Source organism: Triplophysa rosa, linkage group LG12, assembly GCF_024868665.1.
Source record: "Triplophysa rosa linkage group LG12, Trosa_1v2, whole genome shotgun sequence".
Taxonomy (NCBI): Eukaryota; Metazoa; Chordata; class Actinopteri; order Cypriniformes; family Nemacheilidae; genus Triplophysa; species Triplophysa rosa.
Window position 1 is genome coordinate 18,544,618 of NC_079901.1, and position 26,957 is coordinate 18,571,574.

At 37.5% G+C, this 26,957-nt stretch overlaps 1 protein-coding gene and 1 non-coding gene across 2 annotated transcripts in view; both read right to left on the minus strand.

The window, feature by feature from the left end:
• Positions 1 to 446: 446 nt before the first annotated feature.
• The window catches only part of eif4g2b (eukaryotic translation initiation factor 4, gamma 2b), a 56,654-nt gene continuing 30,143 nt past the window's right edge, over positions 447 to 26,957 (minus strand). The window contains exons 2-21 of the mRNA XM_057347647.1: positions 10,223 to 10,331; positions 9,367 to 9,432; positions 9,142 to 9,264; positions 8,419 to 8,521; positions 5,712 to 5,843; positions 5,299 to 5,365; positions 5,054 to 5,205; positions 4,625 to 4,735; positions 3,893 to 4,075; positions 3,596 to 3,734; positions 3,322 to 3,458; positions 3,137 to 3,241; positions 2,704 to 2,832; positions 2,402 to 2,506; positions 2,091 to 2,306; positions 1,751 to 2,009; positions 1,358 to 1,562; positions 1,071 to 1,279; positions 859 to 980; positions 447 to 753 (exon numbers count right to left, since the gene is read on the minus strand). Of these exons, the coding sequence (XP_057203630.1) occupies positions 688 to 753; positions 859 to 980; positions 1,071 to 1,279; positions 1,358 to 1,562; positions 1,751 to 2,009; positions 2,091 to 2,306; positions 2,402 to 2,506; positions 2,704 to 2,832; positions 3,137 to 3,241; positions 3,322 to 3,458; positions 3,596 to 3,734; positions 3,893 to 4,075; positions 4,625 to 4,735; positions 5,054 to 5,205; positions 5,299 to 5,365; positions 5,712 to 5,843; positions 8,419 to 8,521; positions 9,142 to 9,264; positions 9,367 to 9,432; positions 10,223 to 10,331 (2,738 nt within the window). The 3' untranslated portion in view covers positions 447 to 687. The remainder of the gene's footprint in view (positions 754 to 858; positions 981 to 1,070; positions 1,280 to 1,357; positions 1,563 to 1,750; positions 2,010 to 2,090; positions 2,307 to 2,401; positions 2,507 to 2,703; positions 2,833 to 3,136; positions 3,242 to 3,321; positions 3,459 to 3,595; positions 3,735 to 3,892; positions 4,076 to 4,624; positions 4,736 to 5,053; positions 5,206 to 5,298; positions 5,366 to 5,711; positions 5,844 to 8,418; positions 8,522 to 9,141; positions 9,265 to 9,366; positions 9,433 to 10,222; positions 10,332 to 26,957) is intronic.
• LOC130563337 (small nucleolar RNA SNORD97) lies at positions 2,907 to 3,085 on the minus strand. The gene has a single exon (XR_008964105.1). It is a non-coding gene; the product is annotated as a small nucleolar RNA SNORD97 (small nucleolar RNA).

Below are 26,957 nucleotides of genomic sequence, written 5' to 3' on the forward strand. Positions count from 1 at the left end.
ATGCAGATTTACTGGATCTCAAGACTTTAGACGTGTCTGAAGCCAGCACTAAAGATTATTCAGAAGGAGGTAGAAATGGAAACTGCTAGAACTTTATAGCAACCAGTCAGTGATTACAGTTTAACAGATTATTTTTAAAATCATGCACGTGAAGGTTAAAGGATATTGCAACGGACCCAGAATAACACTAAAAGCGTCAACAGCGTAACCTATGAAGGCCACACAACCAGGATCTCGCAATTTAAATTCTAATCCATCTGCAAAAAGACAACAAACTATTGCTTCTATATGGACAGCTTCACTTCTGCTGGGACACCAAAAGGTTTTCTGTCCACACTTATACAGCGAAACAAACCAGGTTACACATGTAAGAAAGATGGGACTTCACCACATTTTCCTCATGTCTAAAAAAAATAAAAAATAAACAGGAGACAAAGAAATATGTATACTGATTAAGCAAAGTGGTCGTTTTATCATCTCAAACTCAAAACGGACACACCTGACATAGTCTATGATGCAAGCACAAGGAAATATTATGATAAAGATGGCATTACTTTGTCTTGCGGTTAATTCATGAGCCTAGCAGCAGTGTAGGTAAAAGAGCGAATTACAGCAAAAAGTGAAGCAACCAAAGAGAAGATTGCATGTTATCTATCAGGATACAAGTGCACGGGTTAGCCTGGTTCATCAGTCGGCTTCCTCCTCTGACTCCTCATCTTCTGCTGTCTCCAGCCAAGTCAACCACTGATTCACCTGAGGGCAAGACACACCTGGATTTTACCTCATCATACCATGAAGAAAAACACTTCTCATGAGAACAGGATTAAGTTTACATAACAGCTAAATCTAAACAAATACCTGGAATAAGGCTTTTCCTTTCCCAGGGAATTCTTGAGAAACGTCTTCTTTCCATGCAAGGAAACTTTCCTCCTCAATGATCTCCATGTCGTAAAAGTTGACAAAGTAGCGAAGCAACATACCTAAAATTACAAAATAAAAATCATATTTCCCATCACAAGGTCACAGGGTCAGGGATAGGCTACATGTTCTAATGCAAGTAGCTGCATTACCTTTTGGGAAAGCGTTGGCGTTGAAGTGCACCTGCAGAGCGTACAGAGCGCTGACCTGCAGGTCTGTGTGATCGTTCAGGAACTTCTGCATGACTGGCTTAAAGGCTAGTAGCAGTTGCCTCTCCTGATCAAGCTGTTCTTTCGAAGGAGAGGACAGTTGCTCATCCCCTTCAGACAGACCGAGCTCAGCCAAGATATACTGCAGAAAGCTGTTAAAATGGAAAAAGACTTGTAAAATAAAAGTTCATATGAGATTATTCAAGAGCAATATTGTTCGTGTGCTATACCTGGTCATAAGTATGTTGATGAAGCCCTTATCAGTGTGTAGTTTGGGAGAGATATTGTCTTTGATCCACTTATAGATGGACTGAGGGGAAGGGTCTGTAATGATCTGCTTCAACAGTTCCTTCTCCAGTTTTAGCAAGGGGAAAAGGAAACTCAGACCCTTCCCCTCCAGAATCTCCAGCATACGGTCTTTATTCTGGTCAATTTCTAAGCAACATAAAAACAGAACAGTTAAGCCATGGGGTTGGACTTTCCCACAAAAATGTCCCTAATCCTATTTCTCACAATTCAGTGCACATTATTCTTTGGATGAAGTTTTAAATAATATTTCATTAAATTGTAACCTTTGTCTTGTTATATAATAAAGAAGCCGGAATCAGGCTAAACAGACATACCAGGAAGCATCTTTTGCATGTTGACCTTGCTCTGCTGGAAGAGCTCTGTGAGCCACTCACGGTCCTTCAGCTTGGAAGCTTGCTGCAGACACAGCAAGAACAGGGGGAAGTGATTTCCATTCTCCAGCGGATGAGCCAGTTCGGCCACGCTGACCAGCTCAGCGATGACGGCCCGAGCAGCAAACTGGGCCAGGTAAGACTTGACCAGAGGAATGTCCACCTCAATCTTAGGGCACTGATCTAATCCATTCAGTAGAGCCTGCAGACAACAATACAATTGTTTGACTTGGTGCTCCACAGGGGATGTGCAGCATCATTGATGTGAATCTCGGTAATTTACCTGCATGAAGTTCTCTCCAGTGATGAAGCCCTCGGTTCGGAGTGTATGAATGAGAGTGCTGGCCTGCTCCCGATCCTCATCTGTCCGCTCCAAAGAACACAAGATGATCTTACTCAACATCTCTGGCAGAAAATGTTTAGGTGCTTTCATCTCTCTCACGGCACTGACAGCATCCGTCATGTTCTTACTGTTAAGATACTCAGTCGCCATGGTCTCCTGTAACAAAACCAGTTAAAGGTTGGAAACATCTCTGATAACTAGTGATGTCATACAGAAGCTTTGAATGCATGCAGAAGCTTTGAATGGCATACGGTCATTTTCAGCAGTTCCTCCTTGGTAGGTGCAGGTTTCTTAATAGTTTTTTGAGGTTTCTCCTGGATCAGAGGAGGGTTGGTTTTCAGACCAAGCTGAGGAGGCTGAAGAGAACACAGAAGAGGATGCAAGATGATAAACATAAGATAAAACATCAGGTATATAATATATAAGCAGCAAAGCAAATAAATTGCCAATATATGTAATTCAAAGAATGGAAAAGGGTTCAAAATGATGTCTTGATCAATGTTTTTTTATCCCATTAACTGCCACTACAGGTATATTGGTACACTGTTTCTACCTGTCCGAGTGGTGGAGTCTGTGTGCGTGGAGGCTGAGCACTGGGAGGAATCATAGTGGGAATCTGGGACTGCAGTTTCGCCATTTGATTTTTATTGATAAGGAATGACTGAGCGGGTCGGAGGCTGATCTGTGAAGTGGTAAAACGAAGCAAAGCTTGTCATGCTAATAACATGACAACAATACAAAAAGGAACAGAAAGTCACACCCTCATATCTCATAATCACAATCAGTGGACTGGCGGACAGTTAAAGAGTGAGGGATAGCAGAAGAGCATTGAGGAGGAGGAAAAAAGAATAGAAACAAACAAACAGACAAAGAAAGAAAACTGCCATCCAGTGGGATCCCTCAGAATAACGCGTCTTTTTATAATCACAGGGTGCAGGAGGTTTTGGTTTAAGCTCTGGAACAGCTATCGTATGCCTCCAATTTACCTCATCAGCATTGAGCTGCCCTTTCTTAAAGCGTGGTGGCATGTCCTTGGACTGAACTTGCTGCTGGTTTGAATGGTTCTGGCTTTGAAAATGCTGATTCTGTCCCTGTGGAAATCATTTAGCAAACTTAATCTTCTAATAAGTTTTGAAAGTGACTTTAGGCATTGCAGGAATTTACCACCTACCTGGTTAGACTTGACAAAAGGCTTCAGACCCAAGTCAAACTGTGACTGTGGTTGAGAAGCCATATGTCCACGGTGGCGTCCTAAGGTGGGAGAAAATCTGTCCTGGATCACACCTGGACCAGTCCCAATGCCACTGCCTGCAGATTTAAAAATGGCAAAAACAGACACATGATAGATTACATTTAGTCATTCAGAAGATATGTTCAGTAATAGTCAGATTAGTAAAGAAGCTTCAGACATAAAACTGATTGTACAGAAGCATTCACACACCCACCAGGCATCTGACCAAACATATCTGCCAATCCCCCAAGAGTTTCTCTTTCCAGTTTCAACTTGTTCGGCATGAAATGGCCTTCTAGGAAGAAGTCCATTCTTATCCCCTGGTTCATGGGTGGAATGAAAACACCCAAATCCTTCAGAGAAAAAAAACCACCCGTAAGGCTTAATACTTTCTTTACGCTCAAATTGGTTTGTAGTAGTTTTCTTAGTCTCACTAGCAATAAAATATTTAATATATATATATATATATATATTATTATTAAACTTATGTAAAAAAACAATGAATGCTCGCCTTCACTGCATCTTGACGAATCTGGTTAATCGTCTTAGGTCCGTTGTCGATAAAAGCTTTACGAGGAACCCAATTGTTCTCTCTCAGCTCTACTGTGTCCTGCAGTAGGAAACGAATCCTTGCAGGCAAATCCTTGTTGTTCATTAAGGATCGCATACGGCCGAAGTACTGATCCATTAAAGACTGTGGAGGATGCAACAATGCGTGAAAAGGCATGCTTTAAACAGCTCACAGCAAGTGAATTTTAATGCTTTTAAATTGCACAAAGGCTGAATACTTAGCTCTTAAAACTGCTTGAGAAAAATATTTTTGTCTGAGCATAAGCTTAGTCTTGTTCAAGGAAACCAGTCTGAAATATCTTATTAATATCTGAAATATACTATCAGACAACTGCTTCCCTCTATGTTACAATGACATTATTCTAAGCACCTGGCCTTTCCATTTCCAGCAAATGTAGGAATGTGACAGGAAAAAGCAGATCCAGAGTCCATTAAAACAAAATGAACCTGTGACAATTTCATTTTACTATTAGCTGAAACTCATTCTTTATGATCCTTAATAATAAGAAATGTATACTAACCTATGACAAACAGTTCACTAATACATATTCCTATTCTAATAATGATTCAGTTCATACAGTGTTTTAACAGGAGCAAAATGACTAAATACAATCAATTTAATAGGTCCAGTTGATAGCCTTTCAGTTTTAATGGTTCTTGGCTCAAGTGGTACCTTGGCTTTTTCATGGTCGAGTCTGGGCCCCACAGTCCTCATTATCTGACAGAGACACTCCAGATCCTCTCCCATGTCCTTGAGCTGGACCCTCTTTTTTTTCTCCAAAAGCTATAGATGAATCACAAACAGCTCACCAAATGACAAAATGAAGGGAAACAAATGCCCGGTTTCACAGAAGGCTTAGGACTAGAACCAGACTAAAATGAAAGTTTGAGCTGTCTTAACTGAAAATAAATTGCCCTGACATATCTTTAAATATGTAATTGCCATTGCTTTGTCTCAAGATGCGCACCAGAAATGTTTTTTATATAAGGCATTTTAATAAAAGCGACTTAATTTAACTAAGGCATAGTCCTGGCTTAAGCTAAGCCTTGTCTATGAAACCAGGCCAAAGAACGTTTGAAAGGTTAAGTGGGAATAACATACTGTTTTGATGCACCTATGAAGGATAGACTCATGGATGAGGTCGAGTTTGCCAAGTTCTCCAATGAATTTGATATTGCCAAGCATCTTGATCTTGGCGATGCCACGCTGCTCCTCTTCCTCAGAGGATAGAGGGTTGTCTTGTTTGTCATAAACTAAATTAAGAGACAAATGTAAAAGTTAGAAACCAGCCAATAGAAAGATAATGTGCTTTGCAATAAAAAAAAGATGTTGGGGAAATGACTCACTGTCAACATTTTTGGTGCGGTTCTCAAATTCATCTTGAAGCTTGGAGATTAAAAGTCTTCTGAAAGTCTGCAAGGAATAAACAGGATGGTGCACAGTGAGAAAATGAAACCAGGGAAAAAAGTGAAAAATGTTGACTTCACAGCCGTTTCAACAACTAAAACCAGTTTTAAAAGTGCACAGCATCTTAACACAGCGCAATAGTTTCAAAACAAAATCTGCATGCTTTAAAGATATTGTGCAGTCAGCAAGACAACTAGCTGATGCTGGATTTCACATATTTTTATCACACACTCTAATCATAAATTTCCATTCAGTGACTTTGGCTGTACATTGAGAATATAAATCAACAGAATTCCAGGTTTTAATGACTCTTGTAAAATGCAGCTAAGCTATATAAAACAGGAGTACTTACTGTGCTCTGCTTTTGTGATGACTGGATTTCAGTTGTTGGGCCATCAAAGTTTGGTGCATCCTCTGCCAAACGCAGACATAGCTGAGCATAGAGTGAGCTGTATTTTGGCTCTTCTAGGGCTTTGTCTACGATCTACAGAAAGAAGTATGGAATTGAAATTGCGTACACACTTTAATTTAATAGTGAGATTATGAGTTCAAACTTTCCTGAAAGCTGTTTCTGAAGACTAAGGGTGTGTTCACACATATGCCATGTTTGGTTCAATTAAAACAAACACTGGTGCGATTGCTCTGTTAGTGCGGTTTATTTGTGTAAAGGCCAATTTATGATTCTGCGTAGGACCGGCGTAGCCTATGTACGTAGACAACGCCGTCGTGAACATTTATGGTTCTGCGTTGAGAGTATGCGTCGTACTGCAATTACACCGCCGAAACGCTAGTTGGCCCTTTGTGTTTTCACGGGTTTGCTCTTCTTCGCCGATGTTTTGTGTGTATGCTAGTGTATACAAATGACAATGGAGGCTGATCGCATCTTAATGCATCTTAATGGAGTTGGAGCTGATCGAAACAGAAAAATGTGTAATCCGTTATATTATTAACCTTACTTTCATGTTAGAAGTTAAACAGATGTTATATTAAACTTAGTCTTGTCAACATTTTGGATTTTTATGTGTGTTCATTTAGATATTGTTGAAAAAAAGTATACTTTTCAAAGGGGTGTACTCCGCAGAGCACATACATAGATGCCAAAACTGTGTATTGAAATGATACCCTGATAGAATATCATATTTTGTCATGGACAACTCACCCTATTAATTGTTTAGTTAAAAATAAAACGAAATGCAACCAAGATCTGGAAGTGTCACAATTTTGTTCTTAATTTGCAAAAGAGTCAAAGAACAGAATATGTAAAAGTGCAAACTATGTATAGATAAGTATACAATGCAATATTAAAACAAATATAAAACTTTCAAAAAACCAGTAACAATAAAAGGTAAAACAAAAAATAAAACTATAAAGCCAATAAAGTGCAAAAGATCGTGCACAGTGTTTATAAAGTGCGAAGTTCTTCATGTCTTTTGCTGACACTCTTCCAAACCGATGTTAGAGGAAATCTCTCTCCAAGAATTCGCCGCCATCTGACAGTCTTTATAGTCCGCCGAAGAGGAGTCATACAGATGCGTGCATTTCCGAACCTCTTCAATCAGACGCTCAGTACTTGGTCGATGTCGATGCTCGCCATGTTGTTCTTTTGTGGACTCTGAACTTGCCGGAAGAAGACGCCAGAAATGCATAGAAGGAAGTACGATGCTGCCAAACCGACCAATCACAGCACTTGCGGTCCGCATTGAGTTGACGCGTTGTTACATTTTTGGAGAGGTGCGCATCAGGCTACGGCGTAGGGTACGCGGCTCTGCGTAGGCTACGCCGTAGGTCCTACGCAGAACCATAAATTGGCCATAAGTGTGAACGCTGCCACCCGAAACCTGGTGTGCACCATACAAGCGGACCGAGACCGCTGAAAAGATGGGTCTCGGTCCACTTTAAAACAAACTCTGGCACGGTTCGATTGAAATATGAACACAACACAGACCAAAGACATCGAACCGAACTAAAAACAGGAAGTGATAGCAATATACGACACAAAAATCAAGTGATTTGATAATATAAAAGGAGTGTTTATTAGATCGGTGCTTGCACATATGACGCAGGAATTCCTGGTGCCGTTTTGACTTTGTCTTCGCGAGTTACGGCTAGCTAAAAATACACTCATATGCACAGACATACACTGAGCATGTATAACCCAGCATACAGCATTGTTCTGGATGTCCGATAAGTTCCGTTTTTAAAATATAAATCATAAAAGCTGTCCAATCACGTTGTGACTTTACACGTAAGCTGTTAGATTTGATATCTTTAGGTTCGCTGTTAAAATGCCAATCTCTCGCGAAGTGAACAGGACAACATTTTTTTTTGGTCCAGACCAAAAAAACGAACTACATATATGAGCACACCCTAAGGCCAGATTCACATTTCTCGTCTTTTCTGCGCGCATATTCGTTATTTTAAATGTAGACGCACAGCACCCGTGCAGAAATAGGGGGCGACGCGGTCGCGACGCGCTCTTTTTTTCAGGCAAGTCGGCACCGCATCGAGATGACAAAATCTCAACTTTTCAGAAAGGCACAAGCCTTTATGTGACAACAACCAACCAGCCAATATAGACAAGCTCAATGAAAATGGAGACACAGATGATCACAGCGTAACTAAATCTAGTAGTAGAGTTATTGCAAGGTATTTTCAGTGCATATAATCCATATATCCTTTGTTTATACCTCCTGGTCTCAACGGCTATTGTGGCCCATGGTTGCTTACCAACAGCAGACGCTCTGCATGCGCAACTGCCGGAGCGCTTTGTAAAAAAAGAGAAAGCAGCGCCTCTCGCATTTTGCACGTGGTTTTAGACGCGAAATGTGAATCGAGCCCAAGAAAATAATTTCCCTGGTCATGACTCACATGAGTCTAAATGTTCTTGTTACCATGGTAACCACAGTGACTAGACTGCATAAACACAATTCCATAACCTAAATTGACCTACTCTTCAGTCAAATCTGTATTAAAACCAAATGTAATCTTAAATTAAAAGGCTTAACCCAAAAATCTTTAATGTAAGCCTTTATTATAAAAACACCATAAAAGTATCTTACCAGCAAGATGACTCCTTTGAGGACGAGTTTAGAGTCTACGCCCACATTGAGAAGCTCAAGGCATAGCTTGTCAAACTTTTCAGGGGTCAGTTTATTAAGTATGCTGAAAAATAAAAGCAAAAAGCATATATTACATACCAGTTAAAACAAAAACCAGCGTTCAACAGATTTGTAATTCTATGAGCTGGAGTGTGTCAGCTGGTAAGCAACAAAAATGCTCAAAAGACCTCAAGCACAACATAAGAGCCATTTAGCTATTTTGTTTGTTTATGGTGTGTCCAGTAGGGTTCATTATTGCCCAATTGAAAGCACCATATAGGTGGGAACCTTCCCTCAGGTGATAGGTGTTGCTGGAGGGAAGGTGCACACAGTTTTTGACCGCTACGCTAGGCTGTCTGTACCATGCTATGCAAGTCTTTGTAAAGGTGAAAAGACTGGTGGATTTATTGACTTTTTGTTTGGATTTTGCTTACATGGAAATGAAGACCAGTAACGGCAAAATAAATCTACAACAATGAGCATTCTAACATCTTGTGTGGACATTCTAGTTATTAGTAAACCAAGCGTGCGCGTCCATTACAAGCACCGTCCAGCATCCCTCAGCTGCTTAAGTAGAAGACTTGGCCGCTTACACACAATGAACAAAAGAGCTCAAAACAGAGGCTTCCTTAAGCTCTCTCTCCCTGCTGAAGGCGAATATTTATGCACTTCAAGGACACTTACCCTCTTACTTTCCTAAATATTGCATCGTGAAGTTCTTTTTCAGTGGAGTTGACATCTCGTCTAGTGCTTCTTGAAGGAACCCATCTCTGAACGCCAGGCCCTGGGGTTTTCCCCAGGTACTCGCTAAAGAGAGACAAAGTGATTAGAGACTCTAAAGTATGCTACAAAGCTGTATCGATCTGCACTACTTGCCGGATGCCTTGATATTAACAGGTTTAAACATACCTGTTACCGACAGTCTTGGGATAGTGCTGAGGTGCACCCCTACCTCCTCCTCCGCCCGAAGAAGCACTAAAATAATAAAACGGAACATTAAAATGCTGTTTGCACAACAAACCCTACACAACTATTAAAACACTTAAGTCCTATCCTATCCGTTGTCAGGGAAAAGGCGGAAAATCAAATGTAACCTGTTTAACAAGATACATATTCAAGCAGCAAAACAATGAACTAGTGGACCTACAGCTGCATCATGTGTTTTGTCTTTTTATCCTTTGTAAATAAGAAAAAGGACACAAGGTCAATAATTATGAGTAACTACTGCAATTCATTTGAGAATTTTGTCATGCAGGTCTTGTAATTTACATTTGTATAGCATCCCAAGTGGGCTGCAGTTTATGGATCAATTTCTATAATGTTAAAAATTATCAATATCGAAAATCTTCAAAACACATCTTTTAAAGTTCAGGCAAATGTTTTACCCCTCTGTCATGAGTTAAGTTAAATCGATTGAACGGTCCACTTGTTCACAGCGATTGGTGCGGCGTCAACGCAGATGCTCGAGTCTAAAACGCAACTGAACCAGTGTGCGATGGAGAGAAATGCCAGTCATTACACAAAGTTTATGGTGTTTCATCTGAGAGCAGGTCTAAACACATATCTCGACCTGAAAAGCTTGCAACACTGGGACAAGCCTATTTAAACCATGTGCCCCAAAATGAAGCCTTTAGCATGAACAGAGAGGACCGCTCTGGACATCCTCATTTAGACAGAATTACAAACATATGTGTCTTTTTCTCTATTGATGGGTAATACACGATAAAGACCGTGGGACAAAACAAAACCGGTCAGTTTAACACACCTGAAACGAGAAGCACCCCCTTCTGCAATCACACTCTCCACTTTGGCGGCTTGACAACGAAGAATCTTCAAAAGAATAGTAATGAAAGGGCGGGATGGGGAAATCCGAACTGTATGAGGAAAAGATAAAGAAAAAAGACCAGGAAATAAGATAAAACACGTTGCTCAGGCAGCGTATTTAAAACAACGCTGGTAAATCAAATATACTAGTTTTATCTTCATCGAAACATAAAAAGGCACTGCTTAATATTAGATATCCAGATAATATTAACAGAAAAAAATCTGATGTTACAGTACAAATGTTTGGTCAGCCTCCGTTTGCCTCATGTAACGTTAACTTAATGACAAAAGAGGCCGGTTAGCTTGCTAACATTAACGAGGATAACAAAAGAACTACATTTTACCACCATTGTTTTAAACGTTGTATGCGTTTGAAAGTCTTAAGATCGTGTAAATCGAATAAAAGCATACACGAAAGGTCAAATCGATGTTAGACAATTTAAACAACCTTCCCTCTGGTGTAACGTTAACTGCTAGCTAGCATGCAGTGTTTCGTCGCGCTTAGCCTAGCATTTCCTGTAAGTTAACTTAACGTTACCTAACTTACGAACACAGTAAGCGGCCACGACTGATAAGTATAAAGCAGTCGCCACCGATGCAAATCTACTATATCTCTATTAAATCAACAAAAACCTTCCCGGGTACTTGTTCTATAACGACGCCATTTTCTGCACTCAAAACAGCAGCCATTTTACGTCACGTTAAATACAACAAAACTCACCTTTACTAAGGCAACCTCAGTTTTGATGTTGATTTTGTACTTCAAAAGGAGAAAAATGGTGAGTATAAAAATAGATATGGTTTGAAAGTATTTAGCTAGTAACCAGTCTAACTGCTCTCTGTGAGTGTGAGAAATGTTCTAGATAGTAGTGCGCAGGTCTTCTCATCTCCAGTCCTGAATCCTGACTGCAGTCGGCAAGCGACGTCACACCGGAAGTCGAGCTGTGGGTCTTTGGTAGTTATTTTTCCTCTTGCCTTTGAGCTTAGATAATGCATTTTATGTGTATGCCCCCGTGTCATTCCCGAACTGCCACGTTACAATTATATAGTTGTACTTTTGTTTTATTATACTTTATAGTTTATTGTTGTCTTTGTTTCAAACAGTTATCATCGATTCTGCTAATAATTTAGATGGGCATTGTGCACTGTGTAGTGCTATTTCAGACGGCTATTTATTTTAATTTTGGTCCTAGTCTACAATAACAATACATAAAAGTGAGAAACTATTAAATTAGTTTTTACAATCATGACGATGCTTTGTTCCATGATTTGTCCAATCTAAAACAAACTATTCTGGGATTAGGGTTGTAATTCTGTACATCTATGTTTGTTCATGTCTATATTTCCAATAGTCGGGTCAAAAATGGCTGTTAATAGCCGGGTTTCGACTGCTGGGCCATGGCGAGCCAGGGCGTTAGTCGAGCTGGGCCGAGCCAGTGGCCTCGAATCGGGCTTCTGGCTGTGGGTCCAAAATATTTTGCATCTCTACTGTCAGGCCAGTAGCACGGCAGCGATGCTCTAAAACCCCGCCCTAAACACACCTCTCGGGACCACACGACACGCAAACCCGCCTACTCAAGCGGACAGAAGGAAGTTTAGTCATAAACCTTTTTTAAAATGCTTTATTGAACCTTTTGTTATAACAAAACAATGTTAGAACATAAACATAACATAACATTAAGAAACACAGATTAATGAAAAGAGAAAATAAAACAAGTTTAGTCATACATGAGAGAGAAGCTGGATCGCAATCGCGTCATTACAAAACAACATGACGGAGAATACAGAGAAGGCTTTTTGTTTATTCCTTTTAATGTCCTCTTGGTGAAAGACGAGGCAGCAAAATAAGACGACGGAGGTTCAGCGGTGTTTGTGCAAAAGCTTATATAAGAGCGCGATCATGCAGCAACAACACTTGTAAGATTATCTACAAGTAATTTGAAATAAGGTTTCGGTGTACCTTTGCTTTGTAACCTACACTCAGTTGTTTAAGTCAATTGCGGTTACATTAGACAATATCATTATAACAATATTTTTTCTAGCTAATGAACGATAAACCAGGCTACTGTCAGACAGTTTCTGGCGGATAATGTTTGACTATTGATGGTTGCAACGCGGGTTTTATGTCAGAATTAAAGACTGTCGCGGTCGGAAAGCGGTGTGTTATATATATGTAACGATTATATAAATCCGAGCAAGCTGACAAAATATATGCTTTACATGCCGGACACGTACACCTTCATATCCTTCAGAGAGAGCATCGGGAGCATTGGAGAAGTGACGTTCGGGAATGAAAACGAAAGCATCAGCAGCCGGTCATCTATTATTTTAGTGACTGGGAACACTGTTTAAAATAAACTTACCTTATCGTTATCGTCCGCTGGTGTGGAGGCAAATATAGTTAAAGTTATCATTATAGTTATTATGTGAACGGTCCTATCAGACAATAATTTCTGTCACAGAAATTACAAGTTTATGTTGCAATCTGTTGAGAAACTTAAGAACTTAATGTGATAGTTCACCCAAAAATAAAAATTCTGTCATCATTTACCAACCTAGTCTCTTACTTTTATACTGCGTATATTGTGATTTTAAACCTTTATGACTTTCTTCCGCAGAACACAAAAGAAGATATTTTTATTAAAGTTGGTAACCGAACAGAAAAATAAGTGTTTGGGGGAAAGTGAAACTTGCTTGTTGAGTTATTTCATTTTCTAATGTTCACTGACTCTCATACTTGCTAAAGATTTTCAGTATATCATTAGAAACTGATGGAGGTTTTTAGTAGGCCTACAAAAAAGGTTGGAAGACACTGATGTATCATCCAAGATTTTTAGAGACTTCAATTGCTTGAAACTGCAAATTAATCTATAACATCCATAATAATATTTAGTAAATATGTTACCATTATGATTACCTAACATTGCCCTTTTTAAAAAGTCTATCACAGTCTCAGCCACAGATTTGTCTACACTTCTATTGCTGACCCCAACAAGTTAAAGGGGGTCCTATTTTGCCTATTTTTCAAAGTTTTTATTATGTTTATGATGTGCTAAACAATAGATGTTCAGCTGTTATGCTCAAGCAGCTATAATACTCGCTAAGTAAATTATCAGACTATCAGACTATCTATCAGACCTCCCCTTTAAGTGCATGTGGTTCTGGCTGTGTTGGAAAGTTAAAATTATATATATATAATTATTTTATAATGTATTAAATATGTATCCTCACAGTATTCCATTAAACAGTACAAATATTCCCAACATAACCCAAATACTGTAAAATGATAAGGAGTTGCATTTCTGATTTGATCCACTTAATGGCAGTAGAGACCTAAGATTTTAAAAAGAATTTCGCATGATGTATAGGTACAAATATTGTCTCCCCCAAAAGCTGCATGAGCAACTGGTTAGCTTAAATAATACTTTATACATGTTCAGACTAATGTCTTATTGCAGGCTACATTGATCCAAAGTGCAAGAACAGAGTACAATACTCTTTCAATAATCTTATACTGTTTTCTTTTCACTTTTTCCTCTACCACTGCAGTTTCTGAACTTTACATTATCTACCGTAAACCTTAAGAAGAACCGTGTACTGTAGAATTGTGCATGATATGTGAATGCAGTGTTCTAAATGTATCCATGCCCTGATTTGTATGCAAAATTTTAGTACGCTCTTTGCTACACACACATTTTTATCTGGTAATTTAAATATCTTCAAGACCTAATGTTGCAAGTCATTTCATCTTTCTCTGACCCCAGGGTGTGACTGTTGCAATCCAATTCACTAAAATATTGTATTTCATTACACAGTCTTACACAGAGTTGGTGGCGCTCTTTAATTTATCTGATGTAATTTTGCTCCTGGACATTCATTCATGTGTCAAATGTTTTCAGCCTGTTCTGGAATCTCATCAGACAAGAGACTGGATCTCAAGGTGCAGCCTGTCGAGGATCAGATAAATATGCTTGCCAGTTTTACAGGTTAACCAATAATGCAAAGCAATGTCATCTATTTATTCCTTCTACTGGATGATAAAATTTTTCCATTAGCACTATAAGCATTGAAATGACATATATCTATGGTGGCAGGCTCGGGGGAACTGTTTTTATCTCGGTTTTTAACGGCACATCTATGACCCCCCTAAAGAGAGCGCAGATAAAGGGCAATGCAGTGCCATCAAATCCATAATATTAAAAAAGGCTTGTAGCATACAGATCAGCTTAGCCTTTTCCGGTTGCCTGTAAACTACAATACAGTTACTATTGTACAAGATGTCTTTAACCAACTGTGCAAGCATGAACTTTAATACACAGTGCGGAAATGTTAAGCTGCCCTGTAGATTATACTTAACTAACTCTCACGGTGCGGCTTATTCCCTTGTTGTTCTTTTGTATTGTGCACTGTTCGGTTTCTGGAAAGTGCATATTCTTTAATCAGTATTTCAAAAGCCTAGAGCATAAGCCAGGACTTCCAAGTATAAAACAATCCTCTGAAGAGACTGTTTCTGTATAATCAAAGAACGCATCCTCGTCATGGGAACACGGAGATAGTAATATTTGCACAAATTCAAGCATATTACCTCTAGTTTAAAACAATATGTTTATAAGGTCCCTAATGCAATAACATTCAAAGTCACACTGTGTCTCTTGGGTGTCCCTCACAGCATGACTTGTGTAGTGTTTGCGCTGTAGGCCATTGAGCTAAAAAAGGATATGCATGAAGAAAATACATTTGCTTTGCTTTCAGTCACTTGATTGTTTGTTTGTTCCACTGCTCTGTTTTGTCCTTCAACTGTACCAAATGTTTAAGGAGGAGTATAAAGATTCATTTCATTTGTTTTTAGATGTGATAACTCAAGCTCTTGTTCTATACAGAAATGTGCTTTGGGCTTAAAGGGACAATTCACCCCAAAATAAAAATTTCTTTGTTATGATTAACACAGAGAAAGATATTTGGAATGATGCTTGTAAGCAAACAGTTCTTGGCCACCATTGACTAACATAGTAGGAAAAATTACAATGGTAGTCAAAAGTGTCCCAGAAGTGTTTGCTTTCCTACATTCTTTAAAATATCTTCTTTTGTGTTTAACAGAACTAGTACATTTATAAAGCAATTTTTCCTACTATGGCAGTCAATGGTGGCCAAAAACTGTTTTGTGACAAGCATTTTTCCAAATATATTTCTCTGTGTTCATCAGATCAAAGACATTTATACAGATTTGGAAGAACTTAAGAGTGAGTAAATGAAGACAGAATTTTCATTTTTGGGTGATCTATTCCTTTAATACAACGAAATTAATCTGAAACAAATAGGGCAAAAGGTTTCTCATGGATTTTTCAGATATAATTGAATAATTATTTTATATACTGTATATAATGAATCATTTTAATTTATTTAATTTTCTTGCATGCTGCATAAATGTAAAAGATTCACATTTGTATTGTTGCTGCTTCAAAACAAGGGAGCCAAGAAATGACCAACAAACATGTATATATTTATGTGCTTGTTGTAATGCCTGGAGGATGAAACTGAAGTTTCTACAGTTGTGCCTTGTTGGGACTTTAAAATTTGATAAGGATTAAACAAAGAGACATGTTAAAGTCAATTTGTGTGTGTGTGTGAACCTTCAAGTCAGAAGTCTTGTTGAAAACAGACCTTTACAGAGGATGCATTTCTTTGTTGATATCCAATGTTTGCACAAATCTTTATTCTCCTGTCTTCATCTACTGTCATAAAGGATGGAATGAAACTGCTGGCTGAGGGCTGCATATTATGCACTTTTTACCCCAAATCCAAATTCATTTTTCAAAATCACAGACACAGAATAAAAGGCTAAACCTCAGAGTATTTCTCCAGGTCTGGCCATATAGTTCCAAAAACCTCAGCAAGATTTGATGCATCCAATCATGTCGCCTTCTGAAGATGAGCGAAGTGGTTCTTAAGATAATTAAAAAGCCATCACTAACAGGAACCTTCTGCCTCATTAAAACCCTTCAAGCTCATAGATTTGATCTGCTGGAGGGATCGAGCACCAGCGGTGGCAGCCAGAGGGCCGTGTTTCAAAGATATGTTTCAGAAGATAGCTTCACCTCTAAAACAGGAGATGAATGTGGCTTCAAGGTTTCTTAAAGGGCAGGTCGGATTTTAGACTGTCACGGTCATACATTTATAATGCGACCGTATGCGATTTAGTTCTGCTAAAATGAAGAAAAACATAACTTTTTAGCTGGCAGTGTTTAGCTAACAGTAGAGAACTGCAAAAATCATAGGTTGAGATAATGTGTCAGGGGGCGATGAAAACATAAATATAAGCCTGTATTTGAGAGAGATTCATTAGTCTAAATTAATGCGAAAAAGGCCCGCTTGCTAATGATCTATGTTTTAGAAACAGAAATTTTTGTAAGGGTAACACCTGAGCTTGTAAAGTACAAATGCTTTTTAGAAGTGATGGCTACCTTGAAAAAAACATCTTTACAGTAGTATGTAATATGTTGCCACAAGACTATTAAACCCTATTAAAATTATTTACATTGTAAACTGAAAATTATGGTAGATGGCGCACTCATTTTTATACTGTAAGCCAAGGGCATTGTTTTGATGTGATTTGTGAAATACTGATCTCATGGTGGAAATCTGTCAAAAGTACAGCAATATAATACCCACTGTTTTGTGTTCAAATAAAGGGCACACAAGGAAATGGAATTGTATTTTATCTCCCCTCAGTATTATTATGCGATTGGCATGTATTTATTGGTACACTGCATTGTTAATATGTGGTTCAAGGGAGATGCTGTATTTTATTGCACAGGCACAACATACATGAAAGACGGGATAAAACATGAAATCAGTTTTATCAGTGAAGAGTGTTTTTTCCTGCATTAGCACAATGACCCCTGCTTTTTATTTCCTGTATTGGAAGAATACTTCCTTCAGATTTGCACATGAAAGACCCGCACTTTCTTTTTAACAAAAAGGGGACATGTTTTAACTTCAAAGAAGTACAAATAATGAAGCGAACTTTGTGATAACACATGAAAAACACTGTTGGTGCATTGTGATTCATACTTAGAGTAATATCATTTTCATTTAGATTATGCAGACCTCTGATGTTAAAGGACAAGTTTAAGATTTCACACTGCGTTGCATTTCAAGATGAAACCTTTGCACACGTGAATGTCTTTAACACCTTAATCATAATCCTTCAAACCTTATACGTTTAAAATGTGATACATGCATCTTAACACCACATATTCACTTTATCATAATTCATGATTTATGAATCCTTTTATGCACCTGTAATCATGCACGCCACCAGTGTCATGTTCATAAAGGTTTGTGATTTCAGAGGCACACAGAGGTATAATTTTAATCAACAAAATTCATAATATGCAATGAAAACTGATATCCTGCACTCACGTGGGGTCATTTTGTCTTGACCTTTATTATTTCCTGAATAAATGCTTTGTTTGATGTAACTTACATTGCTTTTTGAGATTGAGAAGATGGAGAAATTTAACAGGGATTTGATATCCTTATAGCCAAAATGTCACATAAACTCAATTTGCAAACCCCCAATACAGTGGCAAATACTTAACATATAATGTGAAATCTAGTTCCTTTACTTCTCTTCTGCCGTTTATGAATCAGGTGCACCTAACCAGAAGAAAGTGAAATACAAACAGTTGCTAAATTTAACAGTAAGCTGGGGTTGAAAAGTCATTTCAACTCGACACCCACAACCTTGACGGAAGAAAGGAAGCAGAAATAATGGATTCCAGGGGGAAATGATTGGAGGTTGTCCCATAAATCTACAGCAGGAGAGCCACTGAGGGCCAGCCATGCACTTCATTCTGATATTGTGCTACTTGAGTATTGCCTATTACTGAAATGTTTGTGGGTGCAGGGGTGTTGAGGGAGTTTTCGACTGCTACCCTTGATTTCAATCACCTGAACCTAATCCGGCAATACTTTTCTGATAGCAGATACTTGTAAAGTTTCATTTTAGCGTATTGCAACTAAGTAAATCCACACAATAAAATAGTGCCTAAAATAGGGATTAAAAAGCATTTTGTTGTTTATACATTCTTCCTAAAGCTGTTTTGATTTGTAAGGTCAGCCACTTTAGCAAATTACTATATCCCCAAATGGATAACATGGATAATCCCATTCCCAACCATAAAAATCTGTGAATGGTTATTTTGCATATACCTGCTTCTTGGCAAAAGTTTGTCTTTTCATTATTTATTTGTTTTTATTTGTTCGACAGAGCCATAACAATCAGTGATTGCTTTATTAGATTAGCATTTTTTGGTGTTTCAAGTTTACAGTAGCTGCATTGGATATTTAAGCAGTTATGACCTTAAAACTATCTTCAATTAATGCATTTGTATTTTACAAAGAACTAAAAGTTGTCTCTGCAATATACATTTTATTACTTGTCTATACAGGTTTGTCTTATTATAAAAAAATTGTGGATTTATTTCAAGGAGATCTAAAGAAATAATATTAAATGGAACAAATTAAGAGTTTGGTTCCAAAATGAAATAACTCAGTTTAAATTTTTTTTCAAAAATCATGTTTTTTTATTGTGCATTCCGATTAATATCATTCAAACTGCAGTTGGTTTGTTTTGATATAAGCCATAATAACAAAAAAATACAGCTAACTGACACAATAAAACATGAAAAAGTTATGAGTTATCTCATTTTGGAACCAAACTCTTCAAACAATTAAAAAAAACAATAGCTCGCTCAGAGGCTTTGCCTGAAAGTTTAAAAGGGATTTGTGTTGGTCTGTCTGTTTATTGCATGTATGCCTCAGACAAACAGAAAACAGCTTTTACCAGCTGAGGTTTACACAGAGGCTCATTCATTTTAGCTGAAATAATGCCTGTGTTTGCTGGGTATCTGTGGCATTATAAAGATTGACATCAAAAACCTAAGCAACAGGTAATGAACAAAAAGGCTGAAGTGCACCATAAGAAGCAAACAAAAGTTTGCACTCTGGAACAATCTATGGCAATATTGTTGATGCCTAAAATTAAGTAGAGAGTAAACACAAACTAGGCATTTACGGTTTTGCTGTTATTGATATTTTATTGTGTTGTTTTGTAACACGTCAAACATTTTCCTTTAGTGTTTTAAGGACATGTTGCTGTTCGATTAAAGCTAAACGGTGAACTGAAAATCATGTCACATCATGCATTTGTTGCTTTTTTATGCTTTTTCTTTCTATTCGTTCACACAATCCTCAGCAGCCCCTAGAAATCTCAGTACAGACCAGGAAGTGCATACGCAGGAAGCCGATGTTTAAGTCAACATTAAATCAAAACTGACCTGTTTTACTTTCTTAATACACATTGCTGAGTCTTATTGCGATTGACTCATCATTGCATTATTCCACTGGTAAGGTTTGTATTTGTAATCTTTTGTCATAATGTAATATCTCTGAAACAATCATAAATACCTCTTATTTTCAACCCCTCCTCCTCAACCACCTGGCTCCATTCTAGTATGCAACACCCACTTTTAAAACAGTCCAATAAATTCTCGACAGAACCGCCCTACATACCATACTCATTGAAAGTAAAGCGGGTTGTGAATGCCGTTGATTTTAAATCAGAACATGGAAACATCATCCCCTTAACATCACCTTGTCCTGTATTGAGTGTATAAAGGGAACATAACACGTGAGCCACGTGCCGTTTTGTCCAATTAGGTGAAACAGGTGAAACATAATGTTGTATTTTGATAAATCTCGCTTAGCTCCGCTCCGCTTCTCTGCTGCATAACAATCGTTACAGCATTTCTCTCTGAAGATTGCGCATTGTTATTCATTTATCCCACTGTATTCAAATAAAGTCATCTGCTTGATAGAGCTTGGAGGGCATTATGAAAGGGAATGATGGGTTTGTAAATGAGAATGTATGTATGCGAGGAGAAGGGGCCCTGAGGGATCCCACGGAAGGCTCTAGTCTGGCAGTTCATGGATACTAAAAGAAATCCATCTACTATAGTCTGCAGAGAAGATATAGTGGAAAAATTCTGAAACAGACCACTATATTATTACAGAAAACCTCAGAACATATGCACTATATAAGGGAGAAAATATGAAGACATAAATGCTATAAAATATGCATGTGGGAAAAGTCTGCGAGTTTGATAGTTAGAAATTGACTTCCAAGGGTCACTTCCACAAAGTTTTCTCAGTGAAGGGATCCATACTACAAACTCAAAGTATTCAAATCAATAAGGCTAGTTACAACTGATAAAGGAACCGCTCGGTGCAAGAGGGCAAATCACATCACCCCAATCAATAGTGTGGAATGTATAATTCACTAAACCACCCACCATGTTTTACAATGATGTGAGTGAAACCTGAAATGTTTAAAATCAATGGAACCAGAGGAAATGAAAGAAAATAAACCATTTTAATAATTAACATTTATAAATTGGTACAAATTACAGCAGTTAGTGAAAAATGAATGCACACTGCAAACAAGCTCATCTTCAAAAGCCCCAGTTTTACAGCGGTACACACTGAATCACAAAGATGTCAGGCAGAGGATGAAGCCCTGTGAATTTAGGCTAAAATTTGCATTTCCACAAGGCCCTCGGTGTACCTGAAAAATAAAACTAATTTATTAGTGTGTTGATTTTCCAGATTCAAAAAATAAATTGTTTTTCTGTTGCATAATGAAAATACATTTTATGAGACACATTACATTATGAGTAGACTTATGAGTAGGTCTAGCGTGCTTGTGTTTGTACAAGACTTTGAGGTAAACAAACATACAAAAAAAGAGAACAATTCTGCTTAAATATTTGTTCATGTTAGTGCGTTGTAAATACATTCAAAGTTTTCCACTCGTAGAACTAAAAACTGGGTTGTACATTAAATAATGCTGTCAAGTTCTCAAAAGCACCTTGACAAAAAACATGAATGATTTAAAGTTTCATAATGAACCTTTCACACAAGCTTATGAATTACGCTGCAGTGTAACTTTAAGCAGAAGGGTGTTAAACGACACTTCAAAAAAGAACAGTGTTATAAATGTCAAAAATTCTACTTACCCCAAAGGCTCAGCGGTGAAGAAAAATCTCATTAGTGACACTTCATGTGGTACCATGTCGATGAGACTAACATCTGGAATGAAAGCAGTGGTAGCCTCGCCCTAGAACCAATAAAAATGTGGCTGGTTGTTTTTGTTGTTTTGAATTATTTATGAGTTTTGTTTCAATCTCGTCTTTTGAAGGTAATCAGAGCAGTCTGTAATTATCTCCTGGAGAGGACCTTTCAACATAGATTCAGGGCTCTACTGGGAATTTGCATTTATAATACTTTTACTCATGCTGTAGTTGGCCTGAAGATTGGTGATTAGGTCTTACCTGCCAGGTGTCCTGGAGCGCAAGAATACTGAAAGAAAGTATAATCAACTAATCAACAAATCATCTAGACGATATCTTTACTGGAATTTGGCTGTGATTATGAGCAATGAGCAAAATCAGATTTCCTGCATAATCTCAAATGCAAAAGGAGAAACAGAAGGAAAGCTCAGGATAAAACAAAATGTATGGAAAAGAATTAGAGACGCAACAGTATATCTGACGATAATCGTTTTTTCACACTATCGGCTATTGGTCGATAGTTTTAAAACAGCCAATGATCAAGGCCGATGTATCCTGTAAATCTAAAGAGGACAGGAATATGCAATGAATTTATGCTCTGTATATACATTTATTTTAAGAAACATCACCAGTTTGATGTTCAATATTAATAGTCATTATATGAATTTATAACATTCATTAAGTTAAGAAATATTCATATAATCTTCAGAATCTGCATTGGCATCGGCATTCGCTGATATCTCTCTGAATATTTGGCACTTGGTGGTGGAGAAATTTATTATCGGTGCATCTCTAGATAGAATTGTTTAAAATTTCTGTTAATGCTGTTCAATTTATTTTAACTTTAATTCTTGTATTGCTTTTAAATGTGCAAAGAAAATATTTTAGGAAAATCGTGCAAAATTATTTTAAAAATTTGCAAAAATGTTGTGCAAAAATATCACCCATTGAGCAAACTGAAGACGACTAGCAAAACGGAAAAAAAATCTCTGTAAGGTACTTGTAGAAAACCGTGACTGCAACTTTAATGTTAATAATGCAGCAATGTAAAAAGTACACAGTAAAATCGCCAGTGTTAAAAAAGGTCAAATTAACTCTCCTAGTGTATAATCCACACTTTGAGAGTGTGGATTATATATACACCGTGAGTGTTAATTTGACCTTTTTAACACTGGCGATTTTACTGTGTACTTTGTGGAAAAAGAAGTGGTTCCACTTGACAATACTTTTCTTATACCGGAATGTGAAACTTTGATGCGCTTAGGGTGTAATTCAGAAACTTTTCCAAGAGATAAATATTACTCACAAGCACCAGAGTGACTTCTAATGTCTATTTCCCCCCATGAGAGCAGTCAGCGGTCTGTCTGAGGGTGTTAAACAGAGTTTGCACAACACTGGTGCTAAATAACAAAACTTGGGAACAATGGGAAATAACATGATCGCAGAGAGATTTCTCGAGCCTCTGAGATAATCCACCCCCACAACAACAGATGTCATCCAATTGTCCTTAAATTATTACACAGAGCCTTGGAGCTCATTACTGTAAAGCTACAAACTGCCTGTGCCAAATGGCATTATATACCATTCTGCCTTCTTTTACTCAGAAGTAAAATTATAGATAATTTTTTACATATAAGATGCACATATATGGTAAAGTATTTATTAACATAAAATGTGTCAAAACATCCTGCTGTGTCCTCCTTTAAGTCTATATGCTCTGTATTTTGATATCAGCAGCTTGAGCGCCAATTTAGGCTATATTTGTATTAGTTCCAGTAGATAAAAACATCGAATTAGATTATCATTACCTAAACTTTTCTCTTTAACAAGGTTATCCATCAAATGCAGTTTAATTACCTCAAAAGTAAACTCTAAGCAGGCTGACTTGCAGCAACGTGATCGGAATGGTTAGCGCGGGCTAGCTGTGTAAGAGATGTGAATGACACAACTGGCTTCAATGTTTTATGGATGAGTTCCTCGCAGCTCCTGGGGAATATCTGTCTAAGCACAGCTCCTCAAGGACTGAATTAGTCTTTTGATCTACTAATTGATTTGGAAAGCGAAGAAAACGAAACACAGGAGTTTCCAACCGGCATCATTGAGAAATAAATCACTTTTGGCTGCCGGCTGTAAGGAGCCGGTGGGGAAAATGCGATTCCTTTCACCTGTTTTTCAAACCGGCTACTTTACAACATTATTCATATTGATGAATATTCAGAGTTTGTCATTATGATGTATGAATGTAATTTCCAGCATTCACTTTGAAAACGTTGTATTGTTACGTACTGTTTGCTTACAAAGTTTGGCATAACAAAACTCATTTTGACTTGTTTGTGTGACCATACATTTAAAATGCCCCCGATGTAATTGTGTCACGGTCAAAAGCGTTTACTCTCCATTCAGAAAGTTCTGAGCAATATTAGTCATATCACAGGGCAGATTTAAGCAATTTGCATGCAAGTAATGGCATATTGAAATGTGGATGGATGGAGCAGGTGAATGTGTAATGATGACACAAAGCCCTGAGAGGAGCAGAAGTGATTAATGAGGTTTGAACACAACTCGCACCAACCTCACACACCACGCAGGCCAGGAAACTGGGTCAAACTCAAATGTTCATATAATGGGCTACTTGTTTGGAAACAACAGCCGAGTTCAATATTTAAAGAAAGGAACTTGAACATTCAATTATATAGCTTTTCATGATATGCTTATGTTTTCTATAGGTTATAGTTAAGTTTCTGTTTTTATCTCTGTACAGCGACTTTTGAGCCTCTTAAAAATTAAGATTGAAGAAACAAATTTTCAAATTTTCTACATGGACACCTTCAAGTAACTGACTCGGCTCTTAACCATGCAGAAACTGCACTTGACTGCACTGAGTGCATCTGAAATTATGGTTGGTTCTGCTCTATTGATTATTATTTTGTTTATTAATGCTTACATAATTCGGTGAAAATACATCTCTAAAACAAAACTCCTGCCTTGAGTTGTATGAATAAGTATGAATAACTATTTTAGCATACGTGACTCTGGACCACGAAACCAGTCATAAGGGTCATTTTTTTTAAATTGAGATGTATGCATCATCCGAATAAATAAGATTTCCATTGATGTATGGCATGTTAGGATTAGACAATATTTGGCAGAGATACAACTATTTGAAAATCTGTAATCTGAGGGTGCAAAAAAATCAAAATATTGTTAATAATGTTGTCCATCAGAGGCGCTGTAGCAGGCTGTTGCTAAGAAGAAACAGGTTTGTTTAAACACTCTCTATTGGCTTACTGCTGTAATGACGTTGTGGAGAGTAGATGGACCCTAAAGCTGAAATTCTAAGCTTTACAAAGATACCAAATTTGAGTGGGTAATTCACAAAGAGAGGGCAGCAGCAAGCGATTTTTGTAGATGGGTTTTCGGCCATTTTTGTTGGTGATTTTGCTGCATCGACTTACATAAATAAAGTTTTGATATATTTACGGTAGGAAAAGTACAAAATATCTTCATGGAACATGATCTTTACTTAATATCCTAATGATTTTTGACATAAAAGGAAAATCGATAGTTTTGACCCATACAATGTGTTGTTGGCTGTTGCTACAAATATACCCGTGATACTCATGACTGGTTTTGTGGTCCAGGGTCACATATTTTATGGCCATTTTATAGGGATGTAACAATCAGAGGTGGGTAGAGTAGCCAAAATCTTTACTCAAGTAAAAGTACAAGTAACTTGAGAAATTGTTACTCAAGTAAAAGTAAAAGTCACTATTTTCAAATTTACTTGAGTAAAAGTAAAAAAGTATGCAATGAAAAAACTACTCAAGTAGCTAGTTACTTATGTATATTTCTGCAAGCCACGTCTCTGTGTCTGACAGGTAACGCGCATGTTGCTGTGTCTGACGAACAGGTCGCGCGGGTGCGCGCAAATGGCGGGCATTTATCATCGCTGGCAAACAATATGACACATTTGCAGTTTTGATTGTATAGATATAGATTAATATCCACTTCATCCAACGCTCTTTGTGTTCTGCATGTTTTTAAGTTTCGCGCTACGAGGAGTGAGTAATCCTGCTTGAGATGATTCAGATCGTGCTGCGAACTGAACAAATCATTTGAACTGATTCATTAGCCTATTCAAATGGTTTTGCCCATTGTTCAATTAATGCTTTCAAAAGAATCGACTCAAAAGAATCGATCACTCGGGAATGCCCGTAAAAAGAGACGACAACCTTGAAATAAACAACGCGATTTAAAAAGCATATTTTAAAATGAAGGAACGAAGGAACGTCACGCAATGTAAGTTATGTAACGAAGTAAAAGTACAGATTTTCTATTAGAAATTTACTCAAGTAAGAGTAAAAGTACACACTTTAATTTAACTTAAAAAGTACATATTTTCCAAAATGTTACTCAAGTAAATGTAACGAAGTAAATGTAACGGTTACTACCCACCTCTGGTAACAATATCAAAATCTCACCGTACGATAATACTTCAGTATAAAGTCCACGGTACGGTATATATTGCAATATTTAAAGTGACAAATGATGACTTGGAAATGTGCCATAAGCATCCTATTTTCTTTATCCTCTAATCATAATGGTTGCTGGTTATAGTATGAGATGGGTCAAATAACCTAAAAACCCCTTTTATAAAATAAAATAATTGCATCAGATAGACCTTGACAAAGGTAACATCTATTATTTTTTCTAACATTCTCTATGTTAGCCCTGAAGACCTATCGTTTCATACAGTCATGTGACGATAAGATTGAGACAATTTTGCTATTGCGATCACACGATATTGATAATATTGTTACATCCCTACCATTTTATGTTTTAATGTAACTACTCTGTTAATCCGCCCCATGCATCTGGAATTGAAAGGACACCCTGTTAGAAAAAACAGTGCTGTGAGGAGAAGAATGACCTGATGGGTCCAAAGCCGTTCCGCACACTGCATATTTTATGCATTAAGCACAAATTGCTAATTTTGGATGTCTCAGCTGAGTGAGTTCATGGTTTTGAAACTGTATTTAAATTCTAATCACATCAGGGATGCAATTAATCACTGCATGGTTTTAGGGTCAAACTGATGAATATTTAGTTATCTATATAAAATTGCCTTGACCTCTCTTGCCATAACTTTCATTTCATTAATCTAACCAGAGCAGAGGCTTACCTGACATCCCAGGCCATCATGTTAAAAGGCATCTGGGTCTTCACGGATTTTAACATTATTCACAGCGCATAAAACTTTATCAAAGTTCTGCCAGATCACTTGAAATTAATTTAACTTATTCTGCTTCTATCTAAACCTTAAAAGGCTCTTTTTTTCTATTTTTAGGACACAGTGGAATAGAAATGGCTTCTGTTGAAACGTGAAATAAATGACAAGGTTTTATTCATATGAAGCAAAAGGTTTCACTATAAACAAACAGACAAACAAATGATTACCGCATTACCAAAGAGAAAAACATGTCTATACATTTTTTATACATTCTAACAAAATCTATTTACATTATGTTCCTTACAAATCTTAAA